Source organism: Nannospalax galili, unplaced genomic scaffold, assembly GCF_000622305.1.
Source record: "Nannospalax galili isolate Female #2095 unplaced genomic scaffold, S.galili_v1.0 scaffold160, whole genome shotgun sequence".
Lineage (NCBI taxonomy): Eukaryota > Metazoa > Chordata > Mammalia > Rodentia > Spalacidae > Nannospalax > Nannospalax galili.
Genome location: NW_008346900.1, coordinates 2,119,981 through 2,136,880, shown reverse-complemented (window position 1 = coordinate 2,136,880; position 16,900 = coordinate 2,119,981). Strand labels below are relative to the sequence as shown.

Here is a 16,900-nt window from a genome sequence, read left to right as displayed (position 1 = left end):
GGGGGGGGGGGGGGTACTTAAACTACTTTTGAAAAACAGGAAGCCACTGGCCAATCACTCAGGACCAGGTGAAATCAGGGGCGTCAAAGTCACATAGGCTACAAGGCCTGCGTCTGGGTCTGCATTTTAAAATAAATAAGCTCCAAAGTCTAATCTGGAAAAGGTTAGTGTTCATCGTTTCAGTGTCATCAGGTCCCCTAGTTTGTCTCTGGTGACCCAGTTTTCCTCCAGCCATCCATCCACATGGGGCCCCCATAGCTGCAGCATCAACAGACCAGCATCGAGATCTGACCTGCCCCTTCTTCCCATTATCTTAAATAGAGTTTGGATTTTTTTGTTGTTTTTTAAAAAATATTTTATATATTTTTATTTTATGTGTATTCATGTACTGCCTGAATGTAGTTAAGTGCACCCGTGTAGTGCAATGCCCGTGGAGGACAGAACAGGCTATGGGATCCCCTGGGACTGGAGTTATAGTTGTTAGCTGCCATGTGGGTGCTAGGATTTGAACCCGGGTCTTCTGCCAGAACCACCAGTGTTCTTAACTGCTGAGCCATCTCTCCAGCCTCTGGATCTGTTGTTTTTGTCTTTTGAAACTAACATTGTCCTCTACAGCCAGTCTTCACTAAGGACTGAGCTCAAGGATTGAGCTCCTGAGTGGCAGTGGATTCTGGTTAGTCACGGCCCACATCCCCACCCAATTTTGCCCTATGGTATTTAAGAAATGTATCACACTTACGATTACTGTGCTTCCCATGGGACAGTGAGAATTACCCATGCTGGTTCCCAAAGCACCAAGGCCCGGCCCTCTCAGAGCTTCCCTGGAGGAGCCCTGGTATGTATGTGGTATGACCAGAGTACTCACAGAATCTTCACAGCATTTCTAGGTGAGCTGTGTAGACTGTGGGACTAAGGGGCACTAGTCCAACCTAAATGTATGTAGCTCTCAGGTCTCATGACCATGAGGCCAATCAAGAGCAGAAAATGGCAGGTGACTTTGGACCTGTCATTTGGGTCCTGCCCTCCCTGGATCTCGGGAGGGGGATATCTCAGCAAGGACTGTGCTGCTCTGTGCTACAGGAAACTTGGGTTTCCTCATGTGCCACAATAGCAGGGTGACCATGTCTTGTGCCAACTACTTACCTCTGGGTCCAGGATCTCCAAGCTCCCCAGTGGGACCACGGTATCCAGGGGGCCCCCGAGCACCGGGGTGGCCAATGGAACCTGGAGGACCTGGGGGTCCTGGGGGTCCTGCGGGACCAGGCCTGCCGACGGAGCCTGGTGCTAACGGCTTCCTCAGGTGTGCTGCTAACTGTGCGATGTGCTCTTTTGGAAAACGGTACAAGCACTTACGTCAGAGTTCACCAAAACATCGTGCAAAGTACAATGCAGCAGCTGTCTTTCAGGGGGAGTTTCTACTTGCTAAAAGTGTTTTCTAACTTCTTTGAGGTACCCGAGGGGCTAGATGGAAGACCCCCCCCAATCTTGGAGCACATCACGTGCTGTGAGGGGCAAAGCCACCTAGGGAAGGAAGCATCCCTCCCAGCCAAAGGGAAGAGTGTTTTCTTCCTTGTAACTGTTGCCTGTGTCAAGCCCTGGGAAGAAAGGAGCCTCCTTCAAATCAGGTGGGGACAGGTGGGACAGTGGCCAAGGGGCAGAAGGTGTGTGGGATGGAGGGTATGCACAGGTGACTCACCACTGATCATCCCCCCAACACACACACAGCTCCCTGGGATGGAGGGTATGCACAGGTGACTCACCACTGATCATCCCCCCAACACACACACAGCTCCCTGGGATGGAGGGTATGCACAGGTGACTCACCACTGATCACCCCCCCCACACACACAGCTCCCTGGGATGGAGGGTATGCACAGGTGACTCACCACTGATCACCCCCACACACACACAGCTCCCTGGGATGGAGGGTATGCACAGGTGACTCACCACTGATCACCCCCACACACACACAGCTCCCTGGGATGGAGGGTATGCACAGGTGACTCACCACTGATCATCCCCCCACACAGCTCCCTGATGCGCTGTTCACTGGCTTCCTTACCCTGAAATTCACCCAGGTTCATCAGCACGTAGGTCAGTGTGCCGTCACCATGGACATAGCCAACATCCCACTCCCAAACTGATTATTCAGAAAAACCATGATCTAAACACAAGTCCAACACCCACAACACAAAAGAAAAGAAAAACCACACACCGGAACTCCTGGCTTCCCAGTGATGCCTGGGACACCTTGCACACCCTGGAGGCCCAGGGGTCCTGGGGGGCCAGGAACACCCTGGACTCCACTGGTGCCGTTGGGGCCCTGGATGCCTTTGGGGCCCAGCTCCCCTCGGCTGCCAGACTGCAGAGAACAGGAGGAAGGGGTCAGAGTGAGTGTCCCCTGGGGCTGAGAGCTACCACTGGATGGCTCTCCTCCCCTGGTGCTCAGTGGCTTTCTGATCGCACACCTTGGTTGTGTTCCACGGGGAGGACAGCCCACCCAGAGGTGGACAGGATCTTTTTGACTTGTGGGAACATCTGCTAGGCACTCACCTCTCCTTTTTGTCCAATGGGACCACTGGGACCCTGTGAAGAGGAAGCAAGTACTTTAACTATTAGGCACATACAAGTGGCTCTAAGGAAGTGACTTAGCACCAGGAGGCCATTGAGCCCCTCATACCCCACGTGAGTATACTGACAAGGCTCCTCCTTCCACCTCTTGATGCTGTCGTGAACACTTTTTTTCCCTGAGCAGTGATTTTAGTGGCTGCATGGCATCTGTTCTTAGGCCTGACTAGCTTGTTTCTATCCATCTCTTTGCTGTAGTATTATAAATTATGCTGAGCTGAATGTCTCTGTCCTGGAACTCTGGGCCCTTCTCCACCTGGGTCCTCAGGAATGATACCAAGTATGTAAACAGGACATAGTCTTAACCCAACAACCAGTGGACTGATTGGGCCCGGGCATTGGCTCTGCTCACAACCATGAGCTGATTCCATAGCCAAAGCAGGAAAAGACAGAGGGTAAGTTCACCTGGCTCACTGTTACAGTGGTTAGTGTCACAGAGAGGTTCCTAGCTGGCAGGGCTCTGTCCCACATGACTGCCTATCACTCCATCAGTTTTCAGGGTGGAAAGGTCGGGGCTGTTTCTAAAGGTGGAGAGATGGCTCAGTGGTTAAGAGCACTGGCTGGTCTTACAGAGGACCCAGGTTTGGTTCCCAGTATCTACATGGTGGCTAACAACCATCTGTAACTCCAGTTCCAGGGGACTCCGCCACCCTCTTCTGGCCTCTGTGGGCATTGCACAATGCGAGTGCATTTACACACATACAGGCAATACACTCATACACAAAAAATACAAATAATAAAATATTTTAAAAAAAAAGATTTTAGCCGGGCGTGGTGGCGCATGCCTTTAATCCCAGCACTCAGGAGTCAGAGGCATGTGGATCTCTGTGAGTTCAAGGCCAGCCTCGTCTACATAGTGAGTTCCAGGACAGCTGGGGCTACAGAGAGACCCTGTCTCAAAAAGACCAAAAAAAAAAAAAAAGATTTTGCCAAAATAAAGCACACACAACTGAGATTATTTTGGCTAAAGGCACAAGAGGTTCACAGTAGACAATGGGTGTTGCCTGAGAGCAGGATCCCTGGATTTAGGCTGGGTCTCTCACCCTTACACAAAAGAAAGCCATCACCAAAGAATCGAAATCCTTGGCCACCTGGGAACCAGAAAGCACTTTCTACTTCAACTCCAGGGCAGTTCCATTTCTGGTGCCTCCAGAAGAGAGATGAATGTGTGAGGCCCACATTCCAGCTGTATGAAAACAAGGCTTTGTCCACTCAGACCTCAGCCATGGCTGACGTTCATAGGCAGACTGTGATGCAAGCCCCAGGGAGAGACCCACACCTCAGCAAGGAGTTACCTACCCTGCCCTTGTTTTCTGGACAGGAACCCCTCTCTTTAACGGGATAGCCGTGGCCAGGCCTGGGCACTTGATGGATGCTGTCCAAACCCTGCCTGCCATCTGCAGATACTGATGTTGTCCGTGGGACAGCTCCCAACTAAACTGACCAGTTGGCTCACAGTTGGCAATAAGGGGTTCAGCCTCACTCACCAGTTCGCCTTTGTCCCCTGGAAGACCGTCTGAACCTGCGATGCCCTGCAGATAACACACCTAGGTTATCAACTGCTCCTTTCCACCCTAAGCCACCTGCTCTGTTTATCACTGACCCTGGGCCCAGAGTCTGGGCCATTCTTCTGCACTTGAAATAGCTCCTGAGGCAGCACAAGGATCTCTGGGAACAACAGCCAGACAGACCACAAAGCTGAAGTCACTTATTTGCATACTGAGGCTTTCCTGCTGGGTAGCACCTTATGTGGCACTGGATGGAGGGGCCCTGGGCTGCCTGGAGAAGAGGCAGCTGTCCCTACAGGGACAGAGTGCAGCAGCCACCATAGTCTTTGTACTGTTCCATGGAGGAAAGGGCTGCAGAGAAAAGCCACTGCACCGCCAGCTGCTTGTGCAAGGGACTTCACTTCGTTCATCTTCCCTGACAGAGGCAGCGTTTGTCGCACACGTGGTCACATAATGACCATCTGCTCAACTGCTTATACCTAGGAAGGCAGCTGACTCTTGTCTTTGCTGCTGCTCAGAGTGGTGCAAAGCAGGGGGCGGAGGAAAACAGGAGGATGAAGAGAAATAAGAGTCAAGGGGGCCGCTCAAGAGTTCGGAAAGCAAACCCAAAGCCAGATGGCCTGGAGCTCACCTGATCTCCTTTAGGGCCTGTGGCACCTCCTGGGCCCTGGACAGAGAGAAGATTCTGGATTAGATGAAGCTCAGGAGTCCCCACCCGGCACCCAGCATAGCAGAGGCAGGAATCCCACCTGGACCAGGTATGCAAACTCCTCCTATGGCAGAAGGCCCAGAAACCAGCCCCAGCTGCTAAGCCCAAGTCCATGGCTGACAGCAGCACCTGTGTCAGCCCTGTGCCCCATGACAGTGGATCACTCCCAGTGGACAATGAGGTCCTTAAATCGGGCAATGGGGCAATGACATCTCAGTTGAACTGTTCAAAGATCCTAACATTCATCTTAAACACCTTCTCCTCAGCTGTGAAATCAGGGACATTTCTGGGAACTGCTAGGACCCCTAAAAAAAATGTCCACTCAGGCCTAGGGGTGTAGTGCAGTGGTAGAATATCTCTTAGCATGTGCGAAGTCCTGGTTTTTATTCCCCTCAACTTTGTTCAAACACAAGAACCTGCTCAGAGGGCAAAAAGCATGAAGCTTTCTAAATAATTAAATCTGGGGCTGGAGAGATGGCTTAGAGGTTAGAGCACTAGCTGCCCTGGCAGAGGACCTAGGTTTAGTTCCCAGCACTCAAATGGTGTTTTACAACCATCTCCAACTCCCTCTTCTGGCCTCCTTGGCACTGCACATATGTGGTGCATATACATACATGCAGGCCAACACTCATACACAAAAAATAAATCTTAAAAAAAAAAAAGAGGCCAAGCCGGGTGTGGTGGTGCACGCCTGTAGTCCCAGCACTTGGGAAGCAGAGGCAGGCAGATCTCTGTGAGTTTGAGGCCAGCCTGGTCTACATAGTGAGTTCTAAGACAGCTGGGGCTACAGGGAGACCCTGCTTCAAAAAGACAGAAAAAAACAAACAAAAAAAAGAGGCCAAACTTGGTGGCATCTGCCCTTAATTCCAGCACTTGAGAGACAGAGGCAGAGGTAGGTGAGTTCCATCCAGCCTGGTGCCTGGTCTACATAGTGGGACTCTGTCTCAAAATACAAAACAGATGGGGCTGGCGAGATGGCTCAGCGGTTAAGAACACTGGTTGTTCTTGCAGAAGACCCGGATTCAAATCCCAGCACCCACATGGCAGCTAACAACTGTCTGTAACTCCAGTCCCAAGGGAGTTGGGACTTCTGACTTCAGCGGGCATTGCACGACACGGGTGCACTTACCTACATGCAGGCAATACATGCATACACATAAAATAAAAATAATAAATAGGGGCTGGAGAGATTATTATAAAAATAATAAATAGTGTTTATCCCAGCAGATAAACACTAACTGTTCTTGCAGAAGGCCCGGGTTCGAATCCCAGCACCCACATGGCAGCTAACAACTGTCCGTAACTCCAGTCCCACAGGATCTGAAAGCCTCTTCTGATGGGTGCACTTACATTTTAAAAATACAAAAAAGATGAAAGGAGGGGCTAGAGAGATGGCTCAGTGGTTAAGAGCACTGACTGCTCTTGCAGAGGACCTGGGTTCAGTTCCCACCACCCACATGGCAGTTAACAAACGTCTAACTCCAGTTCCAGGGGATCCGACACCCTCTTCTGGCCTCCACAAGCACTGCACATACATGCAAGCAGAACACTCATACACATTAAATAAAAAATAAATTTTAAAAAAGAAATGTGAAGCAAAGACAAAGAGCCATCCAAGGAAGGAAAGCCAGAAAACAACCCCCCTTTTGGGACTGGGGACAGACACCAGCACTGCCACCTCCAAGCCCTTCTGTCCACTGGCTTAGAATCCTAGAAGTTGTTGGAAAGTCCCTCAATCTCTGGAATTTCCCTAATAAAGGGCCCACTGTCCCCACTGTGGGGTGGTGGTTTCTGTGGCTCCCAGCATCTGCAGAGGTTCTCTAAAGCCTCCAAGGGCTGCTTGTGCATGTCTGAAGAGGGTTCTATCCCTGCCTAGTGGGGACCAAAAAAGTCAAACACATAGCTCCCAAGGCCCTAGTATATGGCCTAGGTCCTAGGTCAGCCTCCTTCCAGGGAACCTGAAGCCTCACCCACTAATCAGTGGGGACCTGAGCAGACTGCAACTCCCCTGGGTCTTGGCCCCACAGAGAGTCAATATCACTGGCTGCTGTAGGACTAGCAGGAAAGAATTTGGGGTCAATCGGGTCTCAGCTCACTCCCAATAGGTAGCTCAGGGCCTAGAGCCAGAGCCAATGTCTTTCCTCTTGTCCCAGTTACTGGTCCCGCCAGGCCTGCATGTAGGGCTGGAGGCAGAGCAGGAAGTTCTAGATCCCCTTCTGCCCAAGTAGAATGAACGACGTAGAGGCCAAAAGCACCTGTTCAGAGCTGACACTGCTGTCCCTGCCATCCAGGTGGGGCAGGAACAGGCTCAGTGAGATGGCCTAGGCTATCTCTGTAGACTGGTTGGAGCAGGATGGGGTTCAAGGGAAGGATAATTACCTGGTCACCTACATCACCTCGGAGGCCTTGGGGGCCTGGAAGACCAGGATCTCCTATGTTGCCCTTCCGGCCCTGTGGATGAGGTCCCAAGCTGGTCAGCACCCAACAAAGTCCAGCTAGGACCCCTCATCTTCCCAGCCTACTAGGGCTCGCTTCTCTGGCCCAAACTTGGACCCCATCTTTACCCACCTGGAAGCCACGGACACCAGGGGCCCCCGGAGGGCCCTGTGGGCCAAGAGCCCCCTGAAAGAACAAGATGTGAGTAGATTCTCTGAGGTCCAGGGAGTCCTGGAGGGGGGCAGTAGCCTTTATGGACCAGGGAGCCTAGCTGTGTCCCCATGGGGAGTACTGGACAGACAGAAAACTAGTCTTTAGTCATCTGGCTAAGTTGCTACAGGTGGAGGCAGAGGCATGGACACCCCCTGAGGACAACTGAGGCGGGTGGGGTCCTCAAGGTTAGCACATATTCCCCATCTGAACAGTCAGGCTGGCTCACTTCCCCTACAGTGTGCAGCTGGCACCCACAAACTGTAGCACAAGACTTGAGAACTTCCACCTACACTTCCCAGGGTCTGAACTGTACCATGGCAAGAAGGATCTGAGACTAGGATAGCCCAGGATGGCCTCACTGTCCCAGAAGGTAAGGGATGAAGGCAAGGCTCCCCATCTCCTAGTCCCTTCATGGACCTGGCCCACTTATATCTCCAAAAAGTGCCACCCCAGCTTGCTCAGAAGCTAGGGCTCTGTCCCAACCCCCAGGGCTGTGCCTGCCTACTCACCACTGAGCCCCTGTGACCAGCCTCACCACGTTCCCCAGGAACACCAACATCTCCCTGAAGGGAGAGAAAAGAAGGTGAGGTCAGGATCCCCTTTGACATGTGTGAGTAGGAACAAGTTCCCTGTGTACACATGGGGGAGAGGCAGGTCCCTGTATATGCACCGGAGGAAGAGCAGGGTCCCTGTGTACACGTGAGGAATAGGGGCGAGTTCCCTGTGTGTACATGCTAGAGAGGCAGGGTCTCTATGTACACATGGGAAGTAGGGGCAAGCTCCCTATATACACATAGGGGGAGGGACCAGGGTCCCTGTGTTCGCCACACATGGGAGAGGGGGAAGGGTACTCCTGCACACATACAAATGGGGGCAGGGTCTATACACACATGCATGGAGGGGTAGGGTCCCTTTGTACACGTGAGCAGGGAAAAGGCAAGGTCCCCGCGTACACAAAGGGAAGGGCTGTGGGTACTCACGGGGATTCCTGGCTCTCCAGAGGGGCCAGCCTCACCCAGCTCCCCAGGTCTACCCTGTGTGAATGAGGTGACAGTGAACACCATGTCCTCTCATTCAGGACCAGAGCACTGCCTGCAGTCCCTTCCCTCCCTGGGGGAAAGCAGCCACTTACCAGTTCTCCCTTCTCGCCTTTGGATCCTGCTCGTCCAGGGAGGCCCTGTCAGGACAGGGATCGGGGTCCAGTGTCAGGGTAGGGATCGGGGATCAGTGTCAAGGTAGGGATCGGGGGTCAGTGTCAGGACAGGGATCGGGGATCAGTGTCAGGACAGGGATCGGGGGTCAGTGTCAGGACAGGGATCGGGGGTCAGTGTCAGGACAGGGATCGGGGGTCAGTGTCAGGGTAGGGATCGGGGGTCAGTGTCAGGGTAGGGATCGGGGGTCAGTGTCAGGGTAGGGATCGGGGGTCAGTGTCAGGGTAGGGATCGGGGGTCAGTGTCAGGATAGGGATCGGGGGTCAGTGTCAGGGTCTGGATCAGGGTCCAGTTTAAGGGTCTGGGTTAGTGTCAGACTTCGGTCAGGGCCAGGGGCCAGGGTCAGGGCCACGATCGCTGAGTGAATGTATGCAGGACACATGCACAGGGCAGCTGCACAGTCTACATAGGCAATGTGCACAGGCCAGACACAGTACCCTGAGAGGGAAAGCTAATTCACCCAGCCCTGCTGACCCCACGATGGGACTCTCACAGTTCCCCAGTCTCTGATGCAGAGACCCTGCCAGAGCTCCTAGGCACGGCCCACAGGAGTGAACCCTCAGCATCCAGGAGGACACAGGCTTGTTTACACATGTTCCACATACAAATGCACATATATGCTAAGGCAGGCTACCGAGCCTGGACCACTTACTGGCAGCCCATTGGGACCCTTCTCTCCAGGGGCACCACTGCGACCAGCCTCTCCCTGTGAGAATAGTGATTGGGGTTGGAGGAAAAACGATGTTGAGACCTTGGAAGGCTGAACGCCCCCAGCTCTCCCAGCGAGCCACCTGCTGGGTACCAACCTTCTCACCATCAAGTCCTGGCACTCCATCCCTGCCATCCTTGCCTGGCATGCCCTGGGGACAAAGGACAGTATTAGATCCCTCAGAAAAGGTCCTTTCCCACTCTCTAGACAGAGCATCTCTGCCGAGGCCCTGGGGTGCCTGGCTTTTTTTGCTAGATTGGTGTGCGTCAACATGTGCCACCTTCAGAAACCTTCTGTGGAGTGGCAAGACAGACTTCACTGTCCATCCAGGACCCTCAAAATGCCCACCTGTGCTTGCTGACCCCCCCCCACTCCCCTCCTTCTTAGGTGCTGATGGGGGTTTCTGGGAGCTGTTGGGGGCTTCCGGAGCTGCTGGGGGGGGGCTGTTGGGGCTGCTAAACCATCATTTTGACTATCAAGGAGGTATCAGCAGAACATTAGACCGTGTAGGCACTTCTGAGTATGATCCCTGTTCCACTATGCTGTGTGTAGAAGGGACTGTACAAAGGCAAATAGTTTTTGATAATGGTTAGTGACAAGAGCTCAGCCAAGAGCAGTAGGGACACAGGAGGAGCGAGGCATTTTATGTCACCATGACACTGTGCCTGAGGCCACAAGTCTGAGGTACTTACTGGCTCTCCACCAGGTCCAGCCACTCCGGGGATTCCTTTGGGACCGGTTCTGCCCTAAAGGACACATGGGACAGAAGCACCTACAGCTGAGACCTTGACAAGTATCCCAGCCTTACCATGTCCCCACAGGCTCAGTCACACATGCCCAGCTTTCAGGACATCAAGTTCTGTGCTTCAAGTAGCCCATCCCAACCACTGGAGATGGATCTGTTACCTGGGCCTCTTGAGGTGTGTGGCACATTTGGCAGCACTGCCCAGCCACTAGGGCTTGGGTGGGGAAGAGGCAGATTTGGGGACAGTCACTTCAGAAGTCAGATATGTCACTCTTGTCCACATGCCTCACTGCAGAGTCCATTTCCCTTCCTCCCATTCTGCAGCTGGGTAGCCTGAGCTTAGGGGCATGATGGGGAAGAAGCTACCTACCTAGATTCTAGGGCTGATCTGGAACCAGGATCTGAGCCTAGTCACTACTGGCTGCTCAGGAGGGGCCCAAGGCCTACCATGTGGGCTTTGGGAGTCTGTGTGGGGCAGGGAGAGTGCTGGGTTCAGGACCAGGCCAGCAGCTTGTACTACTCCTGGACAGGTTATGGCACGGAGAGGCCCCCCATGACCCCAGAAGGAGTCCTTTATGTATCCCCTATCCCCAACTCCAGTCAGGAATTCAATCAAGTTCTTCTACAGAAGGACTCACAAAACCAAGCTCCCTGATACTTACCAGGTCACCCTTGGGGCCACGGAACCCCTCTGGGCCCCTCTCACCTCTGTCACCCTAAAAATAACAAGGGGGGCAGGGACAATGTCAACACAAATAAGACAGGAAAGCTACAGGGCCTTACTGAGTCTTCTCCAGGGCCTAGCTGGCTCAGCTCTCTAGACATGGTCAGAGATAGCCTGCTGCTGTACAGGGTCACAGGGGACAGTGACAGCTCAGCTCACATCCAGGCAACAAAGCAGGCAGATCTCCTATGAAAGCTAGACTCCCCATGCCCCAGCTGCACAGCATTTCCTAGGCATACCACAGAACCCCTTCGCCACCCCCATGGGCCTCTCAGATGTGCGACCCCTTGGTGTGTTCGGAATTTCCCACTTGCTTATGGATGGCTCAACCAGGGGCAGAGCCAGGGGCATCCCAGTGGAACAGGGGGAGACATCTGTGTGGAATAGTAGCAGGATGGGGTCAGAGGGTCTAGGCTGGTGTGGGGTCGACCCTCAGTCTAGACAGACACATACCACTTTTCCTGGCGCTCCTGGGATCCCAGGGGGCCCCCGAAACCCAATGGGACCCTGCAGAAAAGAGAATGCACTTCAGGTTCCCCCAGAGGAAAAAAAGACTCAGAGAGGAGGCTCCTGCCCCAGTCCTAAATGGACAGCCATGAAGAGCCTGGAGCTGCTGACTGCTCCTCCATCTTGAGTCCATACAAAGTCTCGGGGTAGGGACAAGCCTGGCCCCCAGCCACCCAGGCTGACCTCAACTGACCCACAGCCCTCCATGGAGCAAGTAGGACTTACCCGGTCCCCAGGGGGCCCAAGAGGCCCTGGAAGTCCTCGTAATCCTCGTGGACCCTGAGGGGAAAGAACTACATCTCTCTGGGGAGCCACCGAGAGCCTCTGGATCCCCAAGGGCCTTGGTGTCTTCCTTAGAAGTGCTTGACCTCAGCTGAGACCCCCAGAGAGCAGCACCAGCCGTGGTGTCTGCCTGGGTGGCCCTGTACTGGGTGCTGGTTAACTGTCCCTGAAGTCTGAGCCTTGGGCTACCCTTGGGGTAGCCATCCAAGGGGCTTCCACCTGGCTACCTTGGTCCCTCCCCAGACTCACCTGTAGTCCCAGAGTGCCCGGGATTCCAGGAGGTCCAGGGGGACCAGGATTACCCTGCCACAGAGAAAGCAATGGTCAGCTAGTTCAACCCCCAATTCTAGCACCTTCTATTGCTTACTGGTTCCCTCTCATGTGGCTGAGCAGTAGGACACAACTCCTATTTCATAGCTGAGCCCATGGAGGCTTAGTAAGGAGGACACTTGCTCACAGCTACAAAAAGACCACATGAATCATGGTGGCCTCACCACTGCCTGGGCTGGTCAGGGGTCTCTGTTCCAGCAAGGCCCTTCCTCCTGTTTAAGCAGGGAGCGCTTGCTGTGCACACAACAGTCGTCAGTCACTCCTGACATCAGAAAGGCATCCCAGACCTTGTCTCAGCCTGCAGTGAGGATGGGAAGATGCCCTCCAGGACAGTGGCCACTGTGTGTCAGAAGCTGCAGAGGATAATTCAGGCTAACAGCCAAGTGTCCTCAGGAACCCCCAACACATCAGGAGCTGGGGCTGGGAAAGACTGTTCACGTGAAGGGATTCTGCTCGGGTCCCCCAGCTCTGACTAGTCAAGCCTCACTGAGGTAATACTAGTAACAGGTGACTACCCAGAACAAGTCCATGAGGCCCCAGGACCCTCCCCTGTAGAGTCCCAAGGCCACCAGCCACCAAACCCCATCCTTCATGGCTGCACTTTCTGGGTCAGCAAACCAGGAGCAGCCAGCATTTTACCTTCTCACCATCCTTGCCAACCTCTCCTTGCTCCCCTTTGTAGCCAGCGGGCCCCTGAAAACAAACATGGACGTCACATCCAGCAGACCCGTGGATGCCCCTGCCCACTCATGCAGAGCTATGTGTAACCACCTAGCCAGAGCAGCATTCAGAGCTCACGGCCTGGAGCCAGGCAGGGAAACCGAGGCCCAAGAGGGGCTGTGACCATGTCTCCAAGGGCCCTCAGGAAGGGCAGGGGCAGGGCCAGGATAGGTAGGGCAGGGGGCCAGCCCTCCCCCATATCTCTGTCTCCTCTGACCCCCTCAGCCCAGGATTCCAGTGTCATTGGGATAGAGAAGGTGGAACAAGTTGAGGAGCAGCTTTGCTTTCTCTCAGTGACAACCCTGGGTCTAGGCCCAAGCTTTCTCAACCCCCAAGCTCCATAGCCTTGAGGGGACCCCATGGCCTCCTGCCAGTGAAAAATGTATTCAGCCTGTCACTTACAAGGGGAGTAGCTGCCTACTCACCTTGAATCCTGGCATTCCTGGGGGCCCAGGGGGGCCTGGTGGGCAGATGGCAGGGCACTGTTGAAAAACAGAGGGTTAAGATACCTCCTAGACAAATGGTGCAGGACTCCAAGAGAGATTAGCACTGGGGAATCCTGAGGAGGACCATCTAAAAAGTGAAGGGGACCACGGACAAGCCAAGACAGGACCTCAATTCAGTGCTGTGCACAAGGTGTGGCGGGCAGTTGCAGGGAGCTGGACCGCAGCTGGTCACCCTCCCTTGCAGCCCCTCCAACTTCTCTGCACACAGACTCAGCCTCAAAGCAGCTATTCACAAGCTGGCTGTGGGCTCCACAAAGAGGCTTTCGTCTTGTGACCAGCACCTGGTGGCTATTAGGAGGAATGCTACATGAGCCCACCCAACAGCGCTGACACTCCGGCTTGGAGGCATATCCTGTGCCAGACAGCAGGGAATGGAAGGAGGGCATGGCGATTCCTAGGACACTACACACTGAACTGGGCAGGCTGGGCCTGGGCACAGAGTGGTGCTATTGACTTCTGCCCATTAACCCATCCCAAGGACTGCTTAGCACTATCCTTGTTTGGAAGAACCTCACCCTGTCCTTCTAGGACACGACTTGGGCGAGAGTGAGAAAAGCAGGCAGACGGCTGTTAAATGGAGCTGCGTCCAGATGAAGCCAAACATAAACCATCTTCGTGGGAATAAAGAACGTGTGACAGAAAAGACAGCTTGCCACCTTCACTGAGAGCAGCCAGGAGGTGGCTCTGTAGGGAGCAGAGTTGCCAGCTGACGGGACTATACTAATTGGGTTTGTGTTACCTCCCTGTGACAAGTAGCTTTGTGAAGGACAGTGCAGGTGTAGATGCTAGCAGGATAGGGCACAGAGAAAGAGGCCAGGCTTCTGCCTGGAGCCATCTGTGCTGAGCCCACTCCCCAAAAAGCTCCCTCTTGTGGCCTTCCTGCCAAGAAAACAGGTACCTTTCAAATTAGGAATGCTGTCTTGGAGGGTCCCCCAGGCAGTGGCCCCAGGCCAGATCCCGCCCCCTCCACAGCAGGCACATTCCCGGAACCCCTCCACAAGGACACAAGTGCCCACCTGCAGATCAGTCGCACCTTCAGGGAGGACCCCAGGGTTTCCCTGGAAAACACAGGGAAACAGTTGAGGTCCATTCACCCTTCACCCACAATTTGACCTCCACCCATCAGAGGATTGAAACCCTCAATTCCACCCCCCAGTGGTCAGTGTAGGGTGCTGCTGACCCATCAGCAGAGCAGGTGATAAAAGAAATCACCTGTCCTTGGAGCAGGGTCACCTTGGGTTCTGTGCTGGACCGGGCCCCTGCCTCCCAGCTGCTTCTTGGGAAGCCGAGTCTCTAGATGGCACAGAGCCTGGGTAGGGGATCAGGGAGGGGTACAGCCCAATGCTCTAGGATGCCTGGCACTGCCAGAGCACCTTCTCAGTACTTACAGGAGGTCCAGGGGGTCCTGGGGGTCCAGGCAGGCCTGGGAGTCCAGAGGGTCCCTGGGGGAGAGGTCATGACTCAGAAGAGGGCCACCCTCACTAAGTAAACAGACAAGCTTTGCCCAAAGTGGAGGACACTACAGCTCTTTTCCTCCTGTGTTTGCATCTGTCTGTCTGTTATCCTGGGTATTGGGTGTCTCTTGGCCTGGGTCTCTGTCAATGCCCACCAGCCAAGGTGGGAGGGAATGGGAAGAGGGAGGGGACAGAGAGGAGGGAAGGAGGAGGGACAGGGTGTCTGTGGTTAAGTGTGGGTACACGGGGGCGGGCAGCCACTCACCGGGGGGCCACGCAGGCCAATCCCACCTGGGAGGCCACTCACTCCTGCCTCTCCCTGGAGGAGGTAAAGAAGGAGATGGGCAGCCTGCAACCCTTGGGGGAAGAACTCCCACTAGGGCAGTCTGCCTTGGAAGTGACCAGGCCTCCAAGTGTGTAGTCAGATTGCACCCTAGAAGACCACACTGCCACAATCTGGGACATCCCAGACAACATGGGCTCCAGTGGGAGCATCTCTAGGAATGTATGTGCTTGGGAGGGGCCACAGGGGTGATACTCACTGGGGGTCCAGGGAGGCCTTTGCCCTGCAAAGCCAAGCATAGGATCAGAGCACTGAGTGGAAGATAATTCAGTGGGGTTCAGGAAGAGTGAGCTATGGTGGTTTAGGGGAAACCAACCCCACTAGCCCAGAGGTCAGCAGTAGATAATGTCCCAGACCTTCTGGAGAGACTATAAGAAGCCCTGGGGCTCTTGGAGGCCGCCCCACTGACTACCCTCTGGCTCTTCAAAATCCCATGGGGAGAAGACAGTACTTACCCCAAGCCCTGGTGGCCCAGGGGGTCCTAGACTTCCCTGAAGAAGAAAACAGGGGTCAGGGAATACTGGAAAGGAACCCTGGCCTTTGTTTACTAACTCATTCTTTTCTGTCTGGATGGAGCCTCAGTCCATAACTCCCGGAGGTAGGAGCAGGTACAAAAGCCTCTTTAGAAAACTGAGTCTATGGAGAGCTCTGCTGCCCCAGTAGCTGGGTTGAGTGTGGAGGGAAAGAAGAGGCAGGAACTGTTGGGGGACAGGGTCAACAGGAGGGCAGGACATCAGGGTGGACATGAGCCACACAGCAGAGATTCAGAATTGTCCTCTCGGAAGGTGTACTAAAGTAGCCTGCAGAGGTCGCTGAGACCTCAGACCTTGGGCCACATAAGGGAGCCACCAGCTTGGCAGCCAGGCACTGCCTGTCCTCTTGCCTCCAAAATGATTGGCTTGCCAAGGAGGGGAAACATGCTGGTTCTTGTACTGTAGCCAGAGAGTCGTCCAGACAGCCTGGGACCAACCCACCACAGGCCGAACAATGGCAGCCCAGGGGGCCACCAGCCACCTGTTTTCATCCTAGTACTCCACATAGGTGAATTCTCCAGGATAGCTGTGGCCCTGTGCCCTGCCCAGCCTTCTTACACTCTGAAATGCTTTGCACCCATGGCCACTTCTCCCAAGGGGAGGGAGGACTTGTGGGCACAGCTCTGTTCTCAGAAGCAGTAGGAAGAGAAAGTCAACTCTTGGGTAGAATGGTTCAGTAACTGATGGTCAGACTCAGGAGATGTTCAGGCAGGTAACTGTAGGTCCCCTCATGCTGGTTCATTCAGGGCCCTGGGGGCCAGAGATACTGGGAAGAGGAAGGACACCTAGGGCTCACCCTCACCTCTGTCCTCATCACCACACCACCTGTACCTGCCACTGTCTGAATGCCAGGATGACCCTGACCAGATATGGCTGTAGGATGGGGAGGGCAGCCACAGTGGCTGTGGGGCAGTGGGGCAGAGCCCAACCAGTACAGTCGTGGCTATCACCCACAGAACTTCTGTCCTGATGTCCTGATGAACTACCCGGGAACCTTATGGAACCTCACCTGCGGACTGCAGCCATTGGAAACTACAGACACTTACCCGCTCTCCTGGGGTACCTTTGGGTCCAGGGGGTCCATCCCTCCCAGTCAGACCCTGAAGAGAAAGGCAGAGGGAGGGCTTAAGAACCCACTACATGAGAAGCACACGCCCTACCCTGGAAAGAACTGAGCTATAGACACTTGCTTAACTACAATGAATCCAGATGCAGGCAAAACCCTTAAGTGGGTGATGCACCAGGCCTCTGAGAGGAGGTAGGGCCGGCAAGTGAGAATCTGCTACAGAGCCCCTTGGGGACAAAACAAACAGGTCCAGCAGCTCACTTCTCAGACCCCCCC

General features: G+C 54.2%; 1 protein-coding gene across 1 annotated transcript in view; it reads right to left on the bottom strand.

Annotated features, from left to right (window-relative positions):
* The window catches only part of Col9a3 (collagen type IX alpha 3 chain), a 24,865-nt gene that overhangs the window by 5,025 nt on the left and 2,940 nt on the right, over positions 1 to 16,900 (bottom strand). The window contains exons 5-30 of the mRNA XM_008843249.2: positions 16,605 to 16,658; positions 15,481 to 15,516; positions 15,225 to 15,248; positions 14,948 to 15,001; positions 14,617 to 14,670; positions 14,245 to 14,286; positions 13,148 to 13,204; positions 12,642 to 12,695; positions 11,922 to 11,975; positions 11,616 to 11,669; positions 11,337 to 11,390; positions 10,822 to 10,875; positions 10,107 to 10,160; positions 9,512 to 9,565; positions 9,358 to 9,411; positions 8,627 to 8,671; positions 8,475 to 8,528; positions 8,004 to 8,057; positions 7,414 to 7,467; positions 7,225 to 7,296; positions 4,768 to 4,803; positions 4,116 to 4,160; positions 2,554 to 2,586; positions 2,216 to 2,362; positions 2,009 to 2,063; positions 1,144 to 1,326 (exon numbers count right to left, since the gene is read on the bottom strand). Coding sequence (XP_008841471.1) covers positions 1,144 to 1,326; positions 2,009 to 2,063; positions 2,216 to 2,362; positions 2,554 to 2,586; positions 4,116 to 4,160; positions 4,768 to 4,803; positions 7,225 to 7,296; positions 7,414 to 7,467; positions 8,004 to 8,057; positions 8,475 to 8,528; positions 8,627 to 8,671; positions 9,358 to 9,411; positions 9,512 to 9,565; positions 10,107 to 10,160; positions 10,822 to 10,875; positions 11,337 to 11,390; positions 11,616 to 11,669; positions 11,922 to 11,975; positions 12,642 to 12,695; positions 13,148 to 13,204; positions 14,245 to 14,286; positions 14,617 to 14,670; positions 14,948 to 15,001; positions 15,225 to 15,248; positions 15,481 to 15,516; positions 16,605 to 16,658 — 1,531 coding nt within the window. The remainder of the gene's footprint in view (positions 1 to 1,143; positions 1,327 to 2,008; positions 2,064 to 2,215; positions 2,363 to 2,553; positions 2,587 to 4,115; positions 4,161 to 4,767; positions 4,804 to 7,224; positions 7,297 to 7,413; positions 7,468 to 8,003; positions 8,058 to 8,474; positions 8,529 to 8,626; positions 8,672 to 9,357; positions 9,412 to 9,511; positions 9,566 to 10,106; positions 10,161 to 10,821; positions 10,876 to 11,336; positions 11,391 to 11,615; positions 11,670 to 11,921; positions 11,976 to 12,641; positions 12,696 to 13,147; positions 13,205 to 14,244; positions 14,287 to 14,616; positions 14,671 to 14,947; positions 15,002 to 15,224; positions 15,249 to 15,480; positions 15,517 to 16,604; positions 16,659 to 16,900) is intronic.